At 44.8% G+C, this 24,469-nt stretch overlaps 1 protein-coding gene across 1 annotated transcript in view; it reads left to right on the forward strand.

Annotated features, from left to right (window-relative positions):
• Window positions 1-24,469, forward strand: part of SLC25A13 (solute carrier family 25 member 13) — a 333,483-nt gene that overhangs the window by 42,745 nt on the left and 266,269 nt on the right. Inside the window, exons 2-3 of the mRNA XM_082259081.1 lie at window positions 3,873-3,926; window positions 9,760-9,902. Coding sequence (XP_082115207.1) covers window positions 3,873-3,926; window positions 9,760-9,902 — 197 coding nt within the window. The remainder of the gene's footprint in view (window positions 1-3,872; window positions 3,927-9,759; window positions 9,903-24,469) is intronic.

A 24,469-nucleotide genomic window follows, 5' to 3' on the forward strand; every position in this document is an offset into this window, starting at 1 on the left:
TGTAAAGTAGTGAGTGTACAGCTTGTATAACAGTGTAAATTTGCTGTCCCCTCAAAATAACTCAACACCCAGCCATTAATGTCTAAACCGCTGGCAACAAAAGTGAGTACACCCCTAAGTCAAAATGTCCAAATCGGGCCCAAAATGTCAATATTTTGTATGACCACCATTATTTTCCAGCACTGCCTTGAACATCTTGGGCTTGGAGTTCACCAGAGCTTCACAGGTTGCCACTGGACTCCTCTTCCACTTCTCCATGATGATATCAAGGAGCTGGTGGATGTTAGAGACCTTGCACTCCTCCATTTTCGGTTTGAGGATGCCCCACAGATGCTCAATAGGGTTTAGGTCTGGAGACATGCTTGGCCAGTCCATCACCTTTACCCTCAGCTTCTTTAGCAAGGTAGTGGTCATCTTGGAGGTGTGTTTTTTGGGTCGTTATCATGTTGGTAAACTGCCTGTGGCCCAGTCTCTGAAGGGAGGGGATCATGCTCTGCTTCAGTATGTCACAATACATGTTGGCATTCATGGTTCCCTCAATGAACTGTAGCTCCCCAGTGTCGGCAGCCCCAGATCATGATACTCCCACCACCGTGCTTGACTGTAGTTATGACACACTTGTCTTTGTACTCCTCACCTGGTTGCCGCCGCACACGCTTGACATCATCTGAACTTAATCAGTTTATCTTGGTCTCATCAGACCACAGGGCATGGTTCCAGTAATCCATGTCCTTAGTCTGCTTGTTTTCAGTAAACTGTTTGCAGGCTTTTTTTTTTTTTTTTTTTTTTTGCATCATCTTTAGAAGGGGGTTTACTTTTGGGATGACTGCAATGCAGACCAATTTGATGCAGTGTGCGGCGTATAGTGTGCGCACTGACAGGCTGACCCCCCAACCCCTTCATCCTCTTCAGCAATGCTGGCAGCACTCATGAGCCTATTTCCCAAAGGCACCCTCTGGATATGACGCTGAGCACATGCACTCAACTTCTTTGGTCGACCATGGCAAAGCCTGTTGTGATTGGAACCTGTCCTGTTAAACCGCTGTATGGTGTTGGCCACCATGCCACAGCTCAGTTTCAGGGTCTTGGCAATCTTCTTATAGCTTAGGCCATCGTTATGTAGAGCAATTCTTTTTTTCAGATCCTCAGAGAGTTCTTTGCCATGAGGTGCCATGTTGAACTTCCAGTGACCAGTATGAAAGAGTGAGAGCAATAACACCAAATTTAACACACCTGCTTCCCATTCACACCTGAGACCTTGTAACACTGAGTCACATGACACCAGGGAGGGAAAATGGGCCGGATTTGGACATTTTCCCTTAGGGGTGTACTCACTTTTGTTGCCAGCGGTTTAGACATTAATGGCTGTGTGTTATTTGGAGGGGACAGCAAATTTTACACTGTTATACAAGCTGTATTCTCACTACTTTACATTGTAGCAAAGTGTCATTTCTTCAGTGTTGTCACATGAAAAGATACAATAAAATATTTACAAAAAATTTAAGAGAAGTACTAACTTTTGTGAAATAATATAAATATATCATTTTTATTTTCAGCTCATCCTGAATTTTCAGTTTCAGTACACCTCTATCCAGCAGGCATAAGTAAACGGCATCAACTAAAACAAAATAATTTGTGACAAAAAATATATGCCGTATAAGTGTAATAATATTGTGACATTAAAAAATAGAAAATTGTGACATTAAAAAATAGAAAAGTGAACAGTGCACTGGAATAACGTGAACACCAGTGCCCATCAAGCAAAATATAAACTTGTATGTCTCCAAACCATGTAAATGACATATGGACTGTATCCATGAAAAAAAACCATAACTTCCACCACCACTTACCACCTGCTTACCAGAAATTCAGATCTCAAGGGTCTAAAGCGCTTAGGGTACATCAAAACCAAGACCTTTATCTCCAAGGGAAATCGAAAGACTCTCCTCTGTGTACCTCCAACTTAAAGTGGAGTTTCGGCCTCAAATACCTTTTTTAACTAAAAATACCCCTATAATACCAATCCATCGCCCTTTACAGAACCGCTATTCTCATACTTACAAGGTGTACAGTATTGTATGATTTTTTGTCAAAATCGTACTTTTAAAAACGCTGTCTGGGCACGGCCATCTTGGATGTGGCCATTTGAAGTCACAGTGTAATCTGCTGTGTCCTTCTTCCTGATTCCAGGGAGTTTTCTGGGAGTTCTTCCTGATTCCAGCCTCTTGGGAGTGATGACAAACAGCTCCCAGGATTCAATGCAAAGGCGGAAGTGATGGCCGTTGCCACAGAGGGGGGAGAAGGAGGAATTACAATCAAAAATGCCCTGAAAATAAGGTAAGGGACCCCCGAAAAAAAATGCCCAATTGTTGATCAGCATAGCGAGCACTCCAGGAATCACTGAAGTTGCAAAATAAGCCAGAACTCCGCTTTAAGTTCCGCTAGGCAGCTTATCAAAGGATGACACTCCTATTTGATGCTGTGCTAATCACTCAAACCTAAACTTACTGTGCTAATTGATTCACTTAGTCCCCAGTAGCACCAAGCTCCTTTTACTGTGTGTGGGGGAAATAAGGACAGGAGAGCAGCGGCGGAGATCCAGGGAGAGGAGTTTGACATCCATAGACACAGAGGGAGCTCAGCCTGCCATGTACACACCTGGGATTGAAAATCCTGAAAACATCAATGTTGCCATTGTGGATAAACATAACCAATACGTATCTGGAAATACTTTGTTGTATTCGTTTCTAGCCTGAATTGTTGGTTTGAGCGATTTAGCACAGCATCTCAAAAGGAGGACACTCCTATTTGAAGTTGGAGGTACACAGAAGAGTCCTTCGATCTCCCTTGAAGATAAAGGCCTTGGTTGTGATATACCCCAAGCGCTGTAGACCCTTGAGGTCTGAATTTCTGGTAAGCAGGTCATCCTTTAGTGGTGGTGGATACTGCAACCGGTGGTGGAAGTTTTGTTTTTTTTCACGGATACAGTCCATGTGTCATTTACATGGTTGGAGGCATACAAGTTTATATTTTGTTGGATTGGCACTGGTGTTCACGTTAATCAAGTACTGTTCACTTTTCTGTTTTTTTAATGTTGCAATATTTTTACACTTGTATACAGTATCTCACAAAAGTGAGTACACCCCTCACATTTTTGTAAATATTTTTTATTTTTTTATATTCTATTTAAACTTTTCCCTCCCCCCACTATCTTTATTTTTTATTTTTTTTAATACCTTTTTTATTGCTATCAGAAGAGAACTCCCTTGTGATAGCATGGGCCATTACAGGTCCTCTTTATTAGAAAGATCTGGAGTCTATAGGACCCCATCTCTCTCGTCTGTTCTCCAAAGCATCTGATCAAACTGGCTCTGTAGCCACTGGGGGATTACTCTTACTTTGTAGGGAATCACTGTCAGAGCAAAATGATAGCTCGTTCATTGCTGCAGCGATGACTGTGATATCACCCTTCCTGTCAAAGGATGTGTATATATGTGCGTCGGATGCGAAGTGGTTAAGAAGCAGCAGGAGATTAATCTAAAATAGTTAGTTATTTTTTTGCACTGGAGGTCCTTGGGTACAGCTTCCCCTCCAGCAAAGAGAACTGTGAGCAGCACAGTGCTGACATCACAAAATTTACAGCAGTATCTATTGCTGTAAAAGTACAGCAGTAGAAATGTAGATGTTTATATTCTGCTTGTTTTGAATTACACTCCTGGATTCTTTATGATAGGAGCACATTCAGCCTTACCTCCTAATTTGTTCTTACAGCATTTTTATCATTATATATGTATGAAAAGATGTGAAACGCTTGTTTCCGAATCTATTCTGATATCTGTTTGAATCTTTTTTTTTTTTTTTTTCCTTTGCAGGTAGCTTTACCCAAGAGGGCCGATCCAGTTGAACTGAAAACTATATTTCTTAAGGTATGGTATTGATTTTAATGTTGTTCGGGATTTATAAAATGCAGCTGTATACAACTGGGAAAGCTGTATTACATATAAACCACAAGTTATATTCAGAAACTGTAATTAATGATACAAGGCTCCCTGCCCTCATGTCTTGGAAGTCCACACAATGAGGAACATGTGATACTTTGAGGTTATATTCACTCGCTTCTAACTGGCCACTAACAGTACTGAAAGTCTTAGGGGCCTGTTTATCAATATCATGAAATAAGATGAAATGGTAATTTATTTTAAATGCAAAACTGTGTAGCCATTGCTGCAAACAAACCAGGCGGTGCCTGGTTTCTGCAGGGTGGTGTCTGGTGGGGTCCTCTCTCTCTGCTGAGGATTGACTGGGGCTCGGTGACTGGCAACCGTTTGTGCTGCCAGAGCGGTGGGGGGTGTCCCTTAGTAGTGTTTCACACTTTTTTTTGTGTTTTTACCCCCCTGGTGATTCATGGAGTATTTTAGAGCACATATCCCCTCCTTATCCCCTCCGGGTCCCATCTATCTATCGATGCATGGACGGCGGCCCTGGAGTCCTTTGTGTCCCGGGTGGAGCTGGGTTTTGGGTGACAGGCTGGCAAAGGAGCGCACCCCACATTCCCTGGCCTCATCTGTCCCCTCAGATCCTGAATCTGATTCGGCCGCCACAGACGTGGGTCACCCTGCATGGGTCTCTGACCACGTGAGACCTTACAGATGGAGGACGCAGCTGCGATGGAGGCGCAGGTTCTCTTTGGCACTCAGAAGCCACGCAGAGCGGCAAAGGCGTAACCTTTCCCCTCCTATTTTGACAGATTCCGCACTATAGAGTGGGGATGACCAAAACGTTTCCTTGTGGGGTCCCTAAGCGCTTTGCTAGGCGATGCCCCTAGAAGGAGTCACTTCTTTAGAAGTGGACTGTTCCACTGGTGGTGGACCCTCTGGTTTCCAAATTAAACAAGGCAACCATGATTCCGGTTGAACAGTCCCCGGCCTTTAAGGACCCGGCTGACAGGAATGCAGAGGCTGTGGCAATATGTACATCTTGTCTGGTTTGGCACTGCGGCCGATATTCACCATTTCCCTGGTGTCGCAGACTCTGACCGAGTGGGCTAAGCTTTTACGCAGTGACCTGGAAGGAGAACAGCTCCCCCTTGCCTTTTGCAGAGCTGGCGGACCAGCTGGTCCAGGGGCGGCAGTTTCTGTGATGCCTCCTTTGGATGCGGCTCCCCTAGTGGCTCGGCTCTCTGTTTCGACAGTGGTCCTTCGGCGTGTCTTTGGCTCAAGTGCTGGTCTGTGGACCAGACTTCTAAAAAGGCCTTGACTCATCTTCCTGTTTAAGGAGATCGACTGCTTGGTGCTACCCTGCATGACCTCATTTTAAGATCTTATGGGGGAGAAGTGTACCCTTATTCCACAGGCTACTAAGGGCAGGTCCCTCGTCGTAGATGTGGGCCCCCCTCCTCGGCTCCATAAGACGTTGTTTTTTTTTTTCGTCCCTCAGGGTCGACTGATGAGGGACTCTGGAGGATCCAAGGGAACTTGGTCTGGCAAGATAACAGCGGGCTTCTCCAGACCCGAGGACAAGGGTCCTTCAGCTTGAAGGTGCGCCCTCACCTGTATCTTGGGTAGGGGAACGCCTTTGTTGGTTCCCGGACCCATGGACCTCCCTGGTACAACATACGGTCCGGCTACAAGATTGAGTTTCGTTCTCACCCTCCGTAAAGGTTCTTTCTTTCCAAAGTGCGTCTGTCCCCGGTCCGCTCATAGACTCTCTTTGGGGGAATGCAAGACCTTCTTTTACTTCAAGGGGCGATTGTCCCGATTTCGACTTCAGAACGCTTTCAGGGGTTTTACTCAAATCTGTTTACATTCCTCAGAAAGGAGGGCAAACTGCGTCCAATGCTGGACATCAAGGTGCTGAACTTTTTGTGTGGGTGCAGAAGTTCAGAATAGTCTGTTCGCATGGTGGTGGCTTCCCTGCATTGGGGGGATTTTCTTACCCTCCATCGACATAAAAGGCACTTACCTTCACATTCCAATATGTGTCGGTCACCAGCGCTTCCTCTGCTTTGCCGTGGGAGAGGAGCATTATCAGTTTGTGGCGTTACCCTTTGGTCTCGCCTCCGCTCCTCGGACCTTCACAAAAGTTGTCGCCCCAGTGCTAGCATTGTTACATCAGCAGGGGATTGCGGTCCTGGGCTACTTGGGTGACCTTCTTCTGCGAGCAGAGTCTCCTACTGCGCTAGTTGATAATCTGGAGATCCCCATACAGATCCTTAGGTTCGGCTGTATTCTGAATTTTCAGAAGTTTGCCTTGGTTCCTTCCGTGAAACTAGGCTATCTGGGTCTGACTCTGGACTCCGCTTTAGCCAGAGTACTCCTTCCTCTTGAAAAACTCCATAAACTGCAGGCTGCAACTCACCTCCTGCTGTCCAGCAGATGGTCATTCCTCTTAACTGGCATGTGAGTGCTGGGCCTGAGGCGGTCCTGTTTGCACAGTTCAGTATGAGGTCCCTGCAAGGGAGATTTTGATCAAATTGGACAAGAATCCCCAGTCTCTGGACAACCAAATCCAGCTGAGTCGGGTTGCAAAAGGGTCCCTGATTTGATAGCTTTGCGCTCAGGCGCTCCGGCAGGGCAACGTCTTCCTCCCCTTGTATTGGACGGTGGTCACCATGGATGCCAGCCTGTTGGAGTGGGGAGGCGGTCTCGACAGAAATTTGCTCAGAAGGTCTGAACCTTGGAAGAGTTCAGACTACCGATCAATATCCTGGATCTCTGAGCGATCAGACTGGGCCTGGAAAATTGGACTGATCATCTCCAAGTATGTCCAGTGCGCATTCAATCAGACAATGCCACAGCTGTGGCTTATGTAAATCACTAAGTGGGCACAAAAGTGTCCTGGTGGCTATGGAGGTAGCTGGCATTCTCAGGTGGGCAGAACGTTCGTTCCAGCCCTTTCGGCCATACACATTCCCGGAGTGGAAAACTGGCAGGCGAATTACCTCTTCATCCGGAGATGTCTCCTCATTCATGTCTCTCGTGGGGCACCCCCAAGGTACATCTGCTGGTGTCTCCGCTCAACAGAAAAGTGGAGGTTTGTGGCATGGTCACAGGATCATCTGGCGGATGCCACAGACACGCTGGTGGCACCGTGGGGTCAGTATCGTCTTATTTACGCCTTCCCTCCTCTCAAGCTTCTGCCAAGACTTCAATGTAGAATCAGGGCAGAAGGAATTCCATCATCTTAGTGGCTTCGGACTGACCTCGCCGGGCTTGGTACGCCGATCTGGTATGGCTGCTCGCTGACGTTCCTTGGAAGCTTCCTCTCAGGGAGGATCTGCTGTCCATATGGCCAATCTTCCACCCTACTTTACAGCCCCTGGCTTTGCTTGACTGTTGAAAGCCAGGTACTGAAGGATAGGGGTTTGTCTGAATCAGTGATTCCAATGCTGTTAAAAGCTAGAAAATCTACTTCTAGGTAGATCTACCATTGTACGTGGAAGACTTGCATTGCGTTGTGTGAGTCCGTTGGGGTTCATCCTTGCTCCTCGGTGGCTCGAATCTTGACCTTCCTTCACGGGGGGGGGGGTTTGAACAGAAGTTGGCCTTGAGTACCATCAAGGGCCAGGTGTCGGTTTTGGCGGTCTTCTTTCAACCACCCTTTTGCCACACACTCCCTGGTGTGTACCTTTCTTTAGGGTGTTAGCCATTTGGTTCCTCCAGCGCGGTCTCCGTTGCCACCTTGGGACCTCAATTTTGTGTTTTTGTTCCTCTAGAATTTTACCGTTGAGATTCTTTGGGAGATTCCCTTGTTTACGCTGTCTCAGAAGGTGGGAATGAAGACATTGTGTTGACTGGCGGCGGATCCTGTTGTTCCCCTTGATGGTTCACAGAGATGAGGTGGTTCTTTTCCCTTGTCCGTCATTCCTTCCAAAGGTTGTCTCTGATTTCCATTTGAATGAAGACATTGTGCTGCTTTCCCTGTGTCCCAGGCCAAAACATTCTAAGGAAATTGCCTTGCATGTGGCAATTAGGGTGTACCTGGCAGCTATGGAATCTTTTAGGAAGTCAGACTTACTATTTGTGCTTGTGGATGGGTCTCGGACAGGGTTGTCCGCTTCCTCTGTGACCATTCCCAGATGGATCAGACAGATGGTGATTCAGGCCTATTCCATCAGAGGTCAGGTTCCTTCTTTCCCTATTAAGGCGCACTCTACTCGGTGCTCCCTACCTCCTGGGCCTTCCAGTCATCAGGCGTCAGTGACGCAGGTTTGCAAGGCGGCCACCTGGTCGTCTGTACACACTTTCACAAACTTCTATAAAGTGGATGTGTTGGCATCTGCGGATGCCTCTTTTGGCCGCAAGGTTTTGCAAGCTGCTGTTTAGAGGATGTGTTTTTTTTTCAGGTGGGCTCAAGTTTTGGTTGACCGACAGCAGTTGTTTTTGTTGACTGTTTTTTAGCCTTGGGAAGTTTTTGCTGCTCCCACCCCTCATGTTTAACACTGCTTTAGGACGTCCCAATGGTTAAGAATATCAGGAGCTGTGTCCGTCAATGAATGAAGGAGAAAATGGGTAATTTGACTTACTGTAAAATCCATTTCTCTGATGTTCATTGACTGACACAGCACCCACCCCTCTGTGGAGTTGTAATTCTTCTGACACTGCTTGTAACAAAATTGAATACCTATAGCAGAGAGAGGGAGTATACCTCCTGGGACTGCCCATAGGCTTAGCCAGAATTTGTTTCTGACCAGTGTCCTACTCCTGTATTGGGAAGTAAGAATATCAGGAGCGGTGTTCGTCAATGAACATTAGAGAAATGGATTTTACGGTAAGTCAAAAATCCCCATTTTTGTACAGCTCCCCCTGCAGCCCCCCCAAAAGACCTGGGGCTGATCTCAGTCTAATGTTATGCACGTCTGCCTGCAGCTCTTCTTCCCTCTCTCTCCCAGGCCTGGCTGAGAGCTGCGAGAGCCATTGGCTCCTCCTGCTGTCAATCAAAACCTGGGAGCGGGAGGCTGGACTGAGCCAGGCTTTGTCTAATTAGATGCAAACAGCCCCTTGGGAGCAAGCCTGCAGAAGGCTGTGGTGGCTTTTTAAAGAAAACAAACTTTAATGCCACATGCACACTGGATGTTTTTACAGTTGGTGTTTTTGGTGTCTTTTGGTGTTTTTTTTTTTTTTTCTACAGCCAGTACACTCCCCAGCATGATATCCTATGTGTCCATGCACACATAAGCTGTTATCAGCAGTTTCTGGCAGGGCCGTTTTCTGGCTGGGGAAAAGAAAAAAACAGAACCAGTGGGTTTTCAGAGGAGTTTTTCAGCTGTAAAAACTCTAACTCTGATAAAAGCTAAAAAAATGCTTAACGCAGCTATTCGACGTTTATTAACGTTTTTGAGCCGTCAGCTTTTATGGGAGTATTGTGTTGCTAAAAAAAACGCTACAGCTAAAAAATGCTGAAAAACTCTACAGCTACAGCTTTCTATAGCTAACGCTGCTGGGTTTTTTTTAAACGTTCAGTGTGCATGAGGTCTAACACTTGTATGTCTTGGAATGTATTAAGCAAATTTATTCTGAAGGTTAATTTTTACTAAAATATTATTTTAATGTTCTAATTATTTTCAATCTGAATGTTGTAGCTCTGTTTTCATATCTACTGTACCTGTACCCTTCTGCTGTCTGGCGAAACCACAACCATTGCCCCTTTAGGTTGTCAGTAGTAAGGCCTTAACTTTCTGAGGCCTTAAAACAAGGCATTACGAGACTTTGTTATTAAAATACTATAAAATTGTTGTACTTTTGTCACTTCCTTTCATAGTATGCCAGTGTGGAAAAGGATGGGGACTATTTTATGTCTCCTCTTGACTTTGTCAGACGTTACCTGAACTTCACTGGAGATGGAGAGCCAAACCCCAGAACTGTGCAGCTATTGGCCAGCGTGGTGGATCAAACCAAAGACGGGTAAGAGGCTTATAAATGATAGTTGGTCTGTACTCTTACTGATTCCATGCTGTGCGTGCCTGGACTCATTAGTGTAGTTTAGTATTGTATTTATATTAAAGAGCTTAATGTTAATCTTACCGGCTTGTGTTACTGATTTGAAAATTTTATTTCTGTGTGTAATTTTTACACACATACAAACATTTTGCACTTTTTTGGGGGGGGAGCGGGTACCTGGTTTTAATCTACGACGATGTCCAGCCCCTCCTTCTTCCTCCCCCGCAGCCTTCTGGGACACAGGTGCCAGAATACTACATAACCATTTAGAAAGCACAGCGACTCGTGCAATGCCCTGTAGGAAACAGGCTGTGAAGCCAGAAGACTTTCCGGCCTGGTTTCCCCTAGCTAAGATCCTGGCCCGGCGCCTGCACTCAAAGCCAATTGAAGAATCAACTCAGATTCTGACATCACTGGATCCCTGGACAGGTAAGTGTCCCCTTTATAAAAGTCAGCAGCTGCAGTATTTGTAGCTGCTGACTTTTTATGTTTTTTTGGGGGAGATTGGAGCTCCTCTTTAACCACTTCCTGCCCGCCCTATAGGCGTTTGACGGCAGGAAAGTGGTTGCATTATCCTGACCGGACATCATACGACGGCGGCAGGATAATGCACTCTGCGCGCCCCCCGGGGCGCGCAGAGCGGCGATCGGTGATGCGGCGTGTCAGTCTGACTCCCCGCATCTCCGATCTCGGTAAAGAGCCTACTGACGTAGGCTCCTTACCATGTGACCAGCCGTGTCCAATCACGGCTGGTCACATGGTAAACAGGAAGAGCCGTTGATCGACTTTCCTCAGTACATGCCTGACGGGCACGAGTAAAGGAGTGCCGATCGGCGGCTCCCCTCGGGGGGGTGGTGCCACTAGAATCACCAGGGATGCCCACCCATGACCCCAGGGATGCCCACTATGGCAATCAGGGCTCAAGGAGCCCCCCCATTGCCCTCCCCATCAGTGCTGCCCACCAGTGCCCATCATTGCCATCTATCGGTGCCCATTATTGCCCACCAGTGCTGCCTATCAGTGCCCATTAGTGCCACCTATCAGTGCCCAGCAGTGCCGCCCATCAGTGCCTCCACCAACCCGTCCACATCTATTGACACAAACCGCGTGGCTTGGCCCCGCACCCAGAGCCCTCATGACAGAATTTGAGTGTGACAGCAGCGGCAGCCAAAGGCTCCTTCTGCTATAAATCTGCACAGCGAGGAGGGAGAGAGCGGTGAGAGACACAGTGCTGCCTAGTGTCCTACTCCTGTAGGGGGCAGTATAACCCAATGGTTATGAAGATCAGGAGCTGTGTACTTCAATGAACATCAGAGAAATGGATTTTATGGTAAGTTAAAAATCCATTTTTTTCTTTTTTTTTTTTTACTTTCTGCTATAAAACATATCCAATAAAAATAAATGTAAATACATTTCTTCATCAATTTAGGCTAATATGTATTCTTTTACATATTTTTGGTAAAAAGAATTCCAACAAGCGTATATTGATTGGTTTGCGCAAAAGTTATAGCGTCTACAGACTATAGGATATTTTTATGTATTTATTTTTCACTAGTAATGGTGGCGATCAGCGACTTATAGCGGGACTGCGATATTGTGGCGGACCATTTGGACACTGACACTTTTTGGGGACCAGTGACATTATTACAGTGATCAGCAATGTTCCCTTTAAACTGCGCGCCTGCGCGGCAGCGCAGTCTAAATGACGGTCCCGCGCAGTACAATGTCAGACGGCGCAGCCACGCAGTGCGCCGCGAGAGCCCGCCCATTGTGTTACAATAGCGAATGAAAATTCGCTATTGTCACACGGATCCTCCTCCTGGCCAATCAGGGAGCGGGTCCTCCCGCTTCCTGATTGGCCGAAAGGCATACCACCCCCATGCCATTGGCCGAGGTCCGAGGAGGAGGCGGGAGGACTGAGAAGATGTAGGGACGCGGGAGCCGGGACTAAAGAGAAGCTGCTGTGACTCGTCGACTCGTGAGGTAAGTGCACGGGTCGTAGGTGGAAGATTTTATCATTGTTTCCTCTTCTGTATATCCAATGCAAAATTATTTACAGGTTGTGGTAAACCTCACTTCCTTACTCGGGGTTCTTGGGTATCTGTAAGATCTGACACTGGTTAAAATATTTATACAGTGCATTCTTTACTAAGAGTTCATTAAACATTTCTGTGCATTGCTATGTTCAGTATATTATACACACTTGCTGTGTGGTGTTGCAAACGGTTTCTACACTGGTGGGTGAGCCAGTGCTCCCATCACCTTTTTTAACATTTGGGAATTAGCGAAGGCTTTTTTTTTTTTCTATGGTAAATACACCAGTGGTTTTCCAAAAATAGTTTGTTGCCAGCATGTGCTGCTGTGGCTGGAGCTTACACAAGGCTGCAAATTGTCTCCCCACCCCCTGGGAGGGCACTAGGCCGATTGCCAAGCTCCAGGGTTGTCACACGCACCTCCATACCCAGAAGTACTGCACTTATCTGATGTTCCAATACTCTTCTCCCATCTATCGATCTGTACACTTTTAAAGTCCATACATCAGTCCCCATAGTTTGAGTAGCAGCAAAATTCTGCCAATAGCTAGCAGTCATTGGTCAAAACTGTCATAGGATGGCACTAGACCAATCACCAGGGATGTCACCTGCACCTTCATACCCAGAATTACTAGGTTTTTTCTTCACTCCTGTCAGCTAAATGGAGCAGTGGGGATTCGGGGGGGGGGGGGACGCTGGCATCTCTGCATTGATTGGGGGCAATGCTGTGGGCACTCTGCAATGTATTGGGGCATTGCTGTGGTACTCTGCAATGTATTGGGGGCATTGCTGTGGTACTCTGCAATTTATTGGGGGCACGCTGGTCACTCTGCATTGACATCCCCCCATTGCTCAGTCTAAAGTTTGGCGCTCAGAAATTTTTTTATTTGCTCAGCACAGTAAAAAATTAGAGGGAACATTGGTGATCAGTGATAAAAAATATGCAATGTCACTGTACTAATGACACTAGCAGGGAAGGGGTTTACATCAGGATCATTGAAGGGGTTAACTATGTGCCTAGCTAGGAATTTTGTGTACTGCGGGAGGTGCTTTTACAAAGGAAGGCATGGATCCGTGTCTCTGCTTTGCAGTAACACAGGAGCAGTGCCTTCTCAACTGACAGAATGGCGATCTGCCTTGTTTACATAGGCAGATTGCTGTTCTGCCTGTGTACTGAACAATTGGCGTGTGCCGGCCGAGATTGATTTTGCAGTACCCGCTGCTTGGCTCCCGCTGTGTGTCATCACAACAGAAGCAAGCTATATCTGTCTATATATGTGATCTGGCACATAGGGTGGACCTGAAGTTTTTTTTTTTTTGTTTGTTTGTTTTCACTTTTACTACTTTTACAGGTAGTCTTTATTGAGACATCTGGTGTCTATTAGACCAGATGTTGTTTTTGCCCTTAAAAGCATCTGATCACACCAAGATCGGTTTGATCAGATGCTTTCCCAAGCCAAAATGGCTTTGTTGACATCCAACGAAACTGGAAGTGACAAAATACTTATCGCTTCCTATACCATAGAAATGATCGGGGAATCTCTGATTCCCAATCACCTCTATGGTGAGCCGACGGACCTGCCTGCTTCAGTCCCGGGCTCCCTGGTGGGACGGGAGAGCATGCAGAAGCACAGGTGGGAGGTGGGCTTTCCTCCGCAGCCTGTAAAAGCAATCCATCTGCTAATTGGCCTCTAGGATTGCTTTTACATAAGAGAATCGCTGGCCATAAAAACAATACTTGGATTATGCCTGTAGCTGCAGGCATCAACCCAGTATTACTTCTTAAGCTGGATACACACTATACAACTTTTGTTGGTAGATTTTTCCTTCGATGTACCTTCAGCTATGTAGTACAAGGGCTTGCCTGATTGCATACAAATTGAAAGTGTTTAGGTCTGACCTCATATTTTATGGTTTTGGTAAGTCTAAAATAAATTGTATAGTGTGTATCCAGCCTTAGACCAATGAGCTAGATAGATATTTATTTTTGCTGTGTGTGTGTGTGCGCACTATATTACCAAAAGTATTGGGACGCCTGCCTTTACACGCACATGAACTTTAATGGCATACCGGTCTTAGTCTGTAGGGTTCAATATTGAGTTGGCCCACTCTTTGCAGCTATAAAAGCTTCAACTCTTCTGGGAAGGCTGTCCACAAGGTTTAGGAGTGTGTGTATGGGAATGTTTGACCATTCTTACTGAAGCGCATTTGTGAGGTCAGGCGCTGATGTTGGACAGGAAGGCCTGGCTCACAGTCTGCGCTTTAATTCATTCCAAAGGTGCTCTATCGGGTTAAGGTCAGGACTCTGTGCAGGCAAGTCCAGTTCCTCCACCCCAAACTCACTCATTCATGTCTTTATGGACCTTGCTTTGTGCACTGGTCCAAATCATTTGGTAGAGGGCAGGATTATGGTGTAAGTTGTTTTTTTTTTTTTTGGAAAGGGGGGAGGGGGTGGTTTTGGTTGGCCCCTTAGTTCCAGTGAAGGAACTTTTAAAGAGGAAGTAAACCCTCCTCTGACACTTGTACCCATAGGTAAGCCTATGATAAGGCTTACCTATAGGTACTGTAAATATCTCCTAAACATGTACGGTTTAGGAGATATTTACCTTTAATGCAGCCAGTGACGTCACTGGCGCATGCGCTCTGAAGGAACGGCTGATCGTGCCGTTCCTTCAGAGTCCCGTGCCGTGACCGTCGGCTCCCGCGCGCGTGCGCGGGAGTGACGTCACCGCGGCTCCGGCCAATCAGATGGCCGGATGCCGCGATCCCGGAAGACGGGCGACTGAACATGTCGCTCGTCATACAGGTAAGAGAGCGGCACGGCGGGGGCTCGTTCTAAGGTAAGTATTTCATAATGAGCTAGTATGCGATGCATACTAGCTCATTATGTCTTTCTCTTGCAGGTTGTAAAAAAAAAAAATAATTTTTGATCGAGTTTACAACCTCTTTAAGGCGTCAGCATACCAAGACATTTTGGACAATTTCATGCTCCCAACTTTGTGGGAATAGTTTGGGATTGGCCTTTCCTGTTCCAACATGACTGCACACCAGTGCACAAAGCAAGGTCTAGAACGACACTGATAAGCGAGTTGCGGTGCAGGAACTTGACTGACTTCAACTCGATAGAACACCTTTGGGATGAATTTGTGTCGATACTGTGAGCCAGGCCTTCTTGTCCAACATCAGTGCCTGACCTCACAAATGCACTTCTGGAAGAATGGTCAAACATTCCCATAGACACACTCCTAAACCTTGTGGACAGCCTTCCCAGAAGAGTTGAAGCTGTTATAGCTGCAAAGGGTGGGCCAACACAATATTGAACCCTACAGACTAAGACTGGGATGCCATTAAATTCATGTGTGTAAAGGCAGGCGTCCCAATACTTTTGGAAATAGGGAGTGTGTGAGTGCTCTTCATATTTAAAATCCTCCCTTTTCTCCGGCACTGTTACATATAGACCCATGGCCCCGTGTGTAGCCAGACCCCCTCTTCCAGTCTGAAGAGAACTCTGCCTCACAAAGTGGTTAAGGGGTATGATTTTATTGGAGTTCCACTTTAAATATCAGCCTGCTATACGGCATTAAATGTTTCTGGAAATCTTGCATGCTGATCGACTCTCCTGTTGGAAAGCTTTGTGTATACAGAGCTAAAATGAATATTGCATTCTTTAATGGCACTGTGAATAGTGGTCTTCAAATCTTTGATCTGTGACCTTTTTTGAATACTTTGCTCCTCCTAAGCACAATTTTTCCCCAGACTGACAATAGCCGTGTGATATGAAAAATATCAATATCTCCTGTGTGCCATGTGCCCTTTTTAAGACAACTGCTGAGTAGGGGGATGGTGTTGGGAGGGTTATATGTAGGGATGGGTGAATCTGCCAGGGTATCACTGCTGTTAATTGTTCACTGACACATAATTGTCTTGTTGCTGGGCAACGGTGCACTTTGAAGCTTCTACCGATGCACTAAAAGATGGAATTATATAATGGAAAATCGCACATAACCTACTTTTCAAAGGCATTATACAGCAGTGCATGACATGCTACTGGCCCCACATATAGTCTATTGTGCAAGCTGCAATTATTTGTCATTTGGGCAAAATGTTCCTTCTTTGTGAAACATTTTTGGAAAATGATATATCAAAGAGAGTGGGGTTACGTGTGCCTAGCCCCCAGAGCCCACGCGGTCATTCCTAGCCATAATGGTTTTGAATAAATATCCATGTTGAAAATGTAATCTTTTACTGTCACCTTGTAAGAAGGCTAGCTTTCTTTTTGTAGCACGTATCTTATTTATTTATATAGCACCAACAATATGTACGCAGCGCTTTTCATATATATTGTTCACATCAGTCCCTGCCCTAAAGGAGCTTACAATCTAAGGTCCTGAGCTCACATTCATACACTCTAGGGCCAGTTTTAGACAGGAGCCAGCTAATGTAGCAGCATGTCTTTGGAGTGTGGGAGGAAATGAGTACCTGGAGGAAACCTATGCAGGAACAGGGAGAGCATTCAAACTCCAGGCAGGTAGTGCCATTGTTTGGATTTGAACACACAACTCTAGTGCTGCCAGGCAAAAGTGCTAACCACTCATTCTTGCAAAAATGTTTGCTGGCTTGGGTCAGTGTAAATGGGGTGTTTCTTACATGACCAAAATAAAAGATTTGAATGTGTTGGATGTTTTCTGTGATCAATAAGAAATTGTTTCCTTGTCTTGGTAAGAAAGGGGGGCAAATGTTTTACTGTGCATTTCATCCCAAGATTTTGCATAAAGAATCAAAGCTGTCCGCAGATGCAAGTTATTTATGTTTGTTTTTTTTCCTGTTCCTTCTGGCCGTACAAAAATATGAGGGTGCTGGGCAGGTGCACTTTAGCGCTGGTCAGCCACATATATTTGCCCGTGGAAAACTGCTTTTGTGTGGTCAGTGTGCTCTGATTGGGAGCTTCCGGTCATGTGACCCCCTTGTACGCTGGTGATGTCCTACCTATTCGTGGCCACAGTGCCAGCTGTAGCACCCCTTACAGGAAAGAATAACCTTCTACCAGCCCTTGGGCATACCAGCCCTTGCTCTGTAGTATTCACTCTCTTCTCGATGCGTGGTCGAGGGCAGGTGACCGGATGCTCTGCCCACCCTCCTGGTTATGACGATACCCCCCTAGTCCCAGGGGTATCAGGACGCTGGCCCATTTCACCCGGGACTTGACAATCAGGTGGCACCATTGTAACTGTACTCTCTCACTCCATCTACTGTGTTAACTGTGTAATTCAAACAGGCCGCATGCAGATGAGCAACTTGTATACTGAAGATTTGCAATATGAATGGGCCGGTTTACACTTATGCGTTTTTTGTGGGGTTTTTTTTAGTGTTTTTTTTCAGAAACGCACTACAGTCCATTTTTTAACATGGGTTCCTATGGGACACATTCACATCTGCTTTTTTAACCAGTCAGGGCCTTTTTTTTAAATCCAAAACTGTGCTTTTTTTGTTCAATAGACTTCAATAGGGAAGCTGTAAAAAAATTGCAGTGCGTTTTTGTTGCTTCAATTTGAATTTTTTAATATGCCTAACAACAAATTGCCCAAAAAAAGCAGAAAAAAATGAAAAAGCGTCATAAATGCATGTACGTGCCGCAAAAAGCCTGAAGAAATGGATCAAAAGCAAGCTGAGTTGGTATGAACCAAGGCTTACAGTCAAACAGGCCTTGGGCCAAACACAGTTGCAAAACAAGTTCCAGGCACATTTGCTGTTGCAAATTTGTCTGCGAGAAGTGAAGTGCAGTCAGGCCCAACAAGGGGAACATTAATAAAGTCAGGCCAAACAAGGGGAACATTAATAAAGTACAGTTCTTAGGTGACCATTCTCTTCATTGCAACCCTTCCCATGGCCAGGGCTTTAATCCTACAGCTAACTCCTCTCATGCTATATAGGTGATTCTGCTAAAACGGAAGTGAACTAATTCTCCTTCCTGGTAGGATTTAAAGGGGACACCTTTTTAAGTGTGTTTTTTTAATTTTTAATATGATCACATCACAAACAAGAGTACAAAATTGCAGAGCCACAGTTGACCCCTGACAAAAGGGGTCCTGCGTGGCTCTGAAACATTGCACTCTCTTGTTTGGACTCAATTTGAAGATTCTTGGTGTGCTGGCAAATTTCTACACTGTTGTGTGGTCCAATCTCCAGTTGGTTATTGTTGCAGCACCCATTATTCTAGAGTCTTTTCCAGAAACGTGTGGGATGGGAATATGGATGGTTATCATCTTAAGTGGGCCCAACTTTACCTGCCTACACGCTGTGACAGCCAATCACAGTTGTCGCATGATCAGAATGCCCAACGCCAAGCATAAACTCTTTTCTTTCATCTCAAGCACACTCTTCTGCTTTCATGCCTGAGATGAGGGCAGCGGGATTCCAGGAAGTAAATGCTACGTTACTCAAGATGGCCGCAGCTGAAAATTATAGGGGGGTGTTTTTCAAGCTGATTTCTCAAATAAAATGCCTATCCATGAATGGATGGGAGAGTTTGCTTTTAAAAATAAATTACAGGCGGTCCCCAGGTTACAAACATCCGACTTACAAACGGAGGGAGACAACAGGAAGTCAGAGGAAATCTCCCCCTAGGAAGGGAAATTTACTCCTTTAAGAGTTCTCATGGGAAAAAGGTGTCTCCACGGAAGCTTTATCACCAATCCTTTTTTTTTTTTTCACAACAACCGAAAATTTTTTAAATCCAGTTGTAGGGACAGAAAGTGAGGTGAAATCTTCGGAACGGGGGTACAGACCGCAAAACAAATGGTACAGCGGTGTTACCCCTTCCCTATGCTTTCCAAAAAAACATAAAAATGATTATTTTGGCTGGAGCTACACTTAAAAAATTTACCTGTTCCGACTTACAAACAAATTCGACTTAAGAACAAACCTACAGACCTTATCTTGTTTGTAACCCGGGGACCGGCTGTAAATAGTGTTTTCAGTTTGTAATGCTCAGATAGTTTTTAATTCCATTTTACAGCAGAACTTAGCCCTCCTCTTTACAGCCACGGAAGCTGCCAGGTTAGCCTCTGTTTGATCTGCAGTTGCCATGGTGCTGCACATGTGATAAGAATGGGTCACCACCTATCTGATGGCTTGACATTTCAGTCGAGAGCGTAAGCAGTTGTCTCACAATTCTCATTCACGTCATTCCTTAAATGTAATTGTTTTCCAAAACCATTTAATTGATGGGTTTAGTTTCAATTAATTATTTTTAATGGATGCACACTTGTATACTTCCTCTTTCCTTACTGAATATTTAAAATGGACAGAAGGATCGGTTTTAATTTTTTTGCTAAACTAATCATACTGCGCTATTAAATCTGTTTTACGTGTGCCTCTGGGTCCTTATCACACCGTTTCTGAGGGGGGCGGCCTAGAAGATTTGAATGAACATTCTTCTTAACAACCTGGATTTCTCTTTTATTTTCTCAGTTGCAAGTATAGCTGTAGTGGATTACTAAACCAGATAGAATCTGTCTGTCTCCAAAACAATTACAGTTTGTAAACATCACTTATTGAATTTTGAGGTTGGGTTGTCTGCTGAAAAATATTGCGAGTTCTTGCGGTGTTTATCTTTTTTTTCCCCTGTCTCCATTTTTTTTTGTTTTCAATATAAGCATTGGTTGGAAGCTTCAGTGTGTTTTCAGGAAGTGTACATTCTGAGGAGACGACGTAATGTTTACCTTGAAAGCATTTTTTGTCCTTTGGTGTTTTTTCCTTGCCTGTTGCCATATTTTCATGATGACATTTCCCAGACAGATTTGTAGGTTATCTCTCTGGCGACTCTTAGTATATGTGTAGGCCTACAAATGTGAGTACATGGCTTGCTGCCGCCATGTTTGTTTGCAGTATTCACGCTATATATGACCTGTTTGTTCCTCTTCCATGGCCGATTAATGCAATTTGGTTTGTAGTTGTTATATTCAGAGCCATTTGAGACATTATGGCTAAAATCCAATTGAATCTAGAGAGCCGTAGGATACCTGGAGGTGTCGGATATACATGCTGGTTTAATCTCTGTAGTTGGGGATCCACTTTTTCCAGTAAGAGGCTTAAGGTGGAAGTAAACTCTCCCTGAGCAATTTCCCACATATAAAAAATTAAAACATGCCCTACAAATTGCGGTGTATTAGATCTCTACCTGGTTAGTTTACTTGAAATCCGTCTCTGTCCACTTTTATGACGTCACTGACGCTTGCGCATAATGTCCCCTGTTCAGGGCACGCTTATCGTGCCATTAGTCTATTCACTATTATGCTGTGGCTCCATCATGTCCTCACTGCGGCATTGCTTTGCAGTCCCGCAAGACTACAAGCCCATTCGCTGTATACACCCCATGTGACTTGCAACATAACAGGGGGTGTAAACATTGTGCATAGCACGGGACATGTTGCCGGACAGGGTTGCAATAGTAACCCGGATCGAAAGAGGCTTGGCTAAAAAAAAAAAAAATAAAATCACTGGGCATGTGCGAGATTATGGCAGAAAGACATCGAAAGGGTTGAAGCTAACACAGCTGCTGCATCTGAAGACGGTACCCAACATAACGCCGGCTTCAAATGGGAAGCAAGAAAATAAGAAAAACACAAACACAGTAAGAAACATGCAAAGGGGTCAATAATTGGGCAAATTGAAATGGAAAACGTTATCATCTGTTTTGAATGCCCCCACAGCAAGCAGCTTGCTATGGGGGGCACCCGAGCCGAGCTGCTGCTTTGTGTTCACATCCACACTCAGCCCCACCCCCTCTTTCCTCATTGGCTCACTGCCTTCGATTGACAGCAGTGGGTGCCAATGGTGCCCGCTGCTGTCTCAAACAATAAGGTAGAGTCCCCAGACAGCTGAGTCTGGATCGAGATGGGGGCTGAGGGAGGCTGCTGCACACAGAAGAATGCATTAGGTTAAAAAAACTTCTGCCTTTTTAGAAGCACTTTGTATTGGAGGGCATGTGATTTGTAATTATGAAATCCAATTCCTCCAACGTGAAGGGTACTAAATATTCAACACAAAGATGAAAATGATGGACTATTTTTTTTCACAGCACTATTGTGTTCTTCTGGCGGGGTGGTGCTGGGAGCCTACGCGATCGGCAGAACACAATGATTACTGCTAGCGGCTAAAGCTGCCAGTAGTAATCATAGAAACATAGAATGTGTCGGCAGATAAGAACCATTTGACCCATCTAGTCTGCCCAATATATCTGAATCCTATGAATAGTCCCTGGCCCTATCTTATATGAAGGATAGCCTTATGCCTATCCCATGCATGCTTAAACTCCTTCACTGTATTTGCAGCTACCACTTCTGCAGGAAGGTTATTCCATGCATCCACTACTCTCTCAGTAAAGTAATACTTCCTCATCTTACTTTTAAACCTTTGCCCCTCTAGTTTAAAACGGTGTCCTCTTGTGGTAGTTTTTCTTCTTTTTAAATATGCTCTCCTCCTTTACCGAGTTGATTCCCTTTATGTATTTAAAAGTTTCTATCATATCCCCTCTGTCTCTTCTTTCTTCCAAGCTATACATTTTAAGGTCCTTTAACCTTTCCTGGTAAGTTTTTTCCTGCAATCCATGTACTAGTTTAGTAGCTCTTCTCTGAACTCTCTCTAGAGTATCTATATCCTTCTGGAGATATGGCCTCCAGTACTGCGCACAATACTCCAAGTGAGGTCTCACCAGTGTTCTGTACAGCGGCATAAGCACTTCTCTTTCTACTGCTTATACCTCTCCCTATACATCCAAGCATTCTGCTGGCATTTCGTGCTGCTCCTATTACATTGTTTTCCTACCTTTAAGTCTTCTGAAATAATTACTCCTAAATCCCTTTCCTCAGTTGTGTATATAAAGAGCTGCGCTAAATTGATGGTAGGCTAGAGTCACCCAGCATAAACACAATAATTGTACGTAATGGTAAAGTATATGTTACACCAACAATAGCAATATTGGCTTATATGGTATTTTATGTATACACCAATGGCAATAAAACTTTATGCCTCACAAACAAATATATGGTATTTTATGTATACACCAATGGCAATAAACTTTATGCCTCACAAACAGATATAAATATATCACAAATCACATAACTACAGGCATAGGTATATGAATGTGAAGGAGAAAAAAGTCCATCAATAAAGGTCCATGTAGGTTAAAGGTGTCCGGTGAAAGAATGAAACACACACCACTTCCTATGTGCCTAATTCCACAAAAGTGCCACATGCAAAGAGCTCAAGTTAAGCTTACCAGAGCTCATTGGGTTATGAACATGACACATATATCCACAAATGGGCCAACCAGAATCCACCGCACTGCCACTGTATTCCTGAACAGATGCCCCGAACTGGTAAAGGAGCCCCTCGGTGTTCCAGGTCCCAATAAAGAGAAGGGAGCAATAGCGTAGTACGTACACACAGTTTATTCATATAAAAGGTTGTAAAAACTTACATCAATGTTAAAACATAAGCGCTTGTATATCTCTTGCTGCCGCCCGACTTCCGGGTCGCGTTGTGGTGACGTCAGCACGCCTTTCCCTACGCCGTTTCGTGATACCTCACGTCTTCCAGGGGATCCTATGAATTACAGATTCAGTTACTGAGGTCAGGACTCAGTAACTGAATCTGTAATTCACAATTCTGAGGTCAGGACTGTGTCAAATATTCTATATTCTGCCCTTGGGTTTTTACGCCCCAGGTTCATTATCTTGCACTTATCCACATTAAATTTCAGTTGCCAGAGTTCTGACCATTCTTCTAGTTTTCCTAAATCCTTTTCCATATGTAAAAAATCTAACTGGATTGACTTGAGTACAATCAGCCTGCCCATAGATGGATCAAATCTCCGGCCCATCCCTGCTGAACTGGCTGAATTTTGATCAATGTATGGCCGGCTTTAGGTGAAAAATTATTGGCTGAACAGTGACTGCAACCAATCAGGTGCAGTCATTGTTTGACAGTATTGCTGCTCATATGGCTGCCTGAATACAAAAGTGGTCAAGTCGAGACGACTCCTAAATATGCGCTGTTAGCATGGATGGGGGTATCAAATGATTGATTCAAACTGTGCTTTGCAGCCTTCAGTCAGCCAAAATGTATTGTTCTTAGGATAACCAGCAAAAGTGTATTGTTTGGGTATTGGGTCAGAGGCCTGAGCTGATCTATGAGCTGACCATTGATGGGACACGAGTGTTGCTGTAACCTGTCAGGTGGCAGTCTGTTTTATGGAAGAAGCAAGCTGCCATTCTGACAGGCTTAAAAATCCTTGTGGGGTGCTAACACCAGGGGCGAGAGGCACAAACACCAATAAAAACATTGTTCGAAGTTATAACTGTTTCTCACGCTACTAAAAAATGATTCCTGTCTCCATTAAAGAATTTCCCCTTCATTTCCTGTCCTGACACAGACTGCAATAAAATCAAAAAGTGGCTACAATTTTTCTGCTGTGCAAAATTAAAAACATTTTGGCAGGTGTATGATAGCATTCGTTTATGCAACGCCCAGCTGATAAACTTCCCACCAGGCTGTCCTAAGCTGGCACCAGAATGTATATACTCCCTCCTGCTCATCTATTCCTTCTGCAGCATTAAATCTGTAATCAAATACACAGAAACACAAAGAATCCTCAGTGGTGTCTAGCTAAGTAATGGGTGTTTTATTCTGTCAGCATCACGTACAAAAACCCGTAACCCGTTTCTTACCTTCATGAGTAATCGCTGAGGGTGTGAAACGCGTCAAAGTACTTATGTGCTGCTGACTGTATGCCATGCCGCTTTTGTAGGGAAAAAAATAAATTGACTGATTAGCAAGACACCTCTGAGGATGCCTCATGCTTTCTATTTGTTTTTTTATGGAACCTGGCAGGGTCTTGGATACCAGGGCAGTCTAGTGTGCACATTTGAAACCAATGTTGGGAGCTCCTTAGCAGTAGGGGTTCATTTGTGTACAGTGTGTACTCGCGCAAACACTCTTGTGGCGTCTGGGGTCTTACATTTCCCTGGCCATTTGTAGGCTACCATTTGATATTAAAAGAGCAGTAAAGTGCTATTGCTGAACAGCATCGCAAAGTGTGAAGAAAATCATGAATCTGTAATAGGCAGACATGGTTGTCCCAAGCTGGTCAGTCCTGGCAGAGATTTGTATACAAGTCATTTGGAAGCAGAGGGAAAGGGTGGAGCAGGTAGATGGGGGCTGGCACTCTTACCAGAGAGTAAACCAAAGTCTTTTGGAAGGGTTTTCTAGCAAAAGGCATGCCAACTGATCGCTTATATCCGCCATGTTTTTTGCATTTCTGTATACAACAGTGATTGATAAGCAAGCCAGTGTTCATGAACAGAATATGTACATGCACACACTTCAGAGGTTAAAGTATATGTAAACCAACCTATTCAATGTAAAATAGAAATAAAAGGCAAAACATTTGTGTATATGTAGCACTGCCCCCTTGGGAGCTGCGGAGGGTGGGTTACC

This window comes from Pelophylax lessonae, assembly GCF_965119305.1.
Source record: "Pelophylax lessonae genome assembly, chromosome: 5".
Classification (NCBI taxonomy): Eukaryota; Metazoa; Chordata; class Amphibia; order Anura; family Ranidae; genus Pelophylax; species Pelophylax lessonae.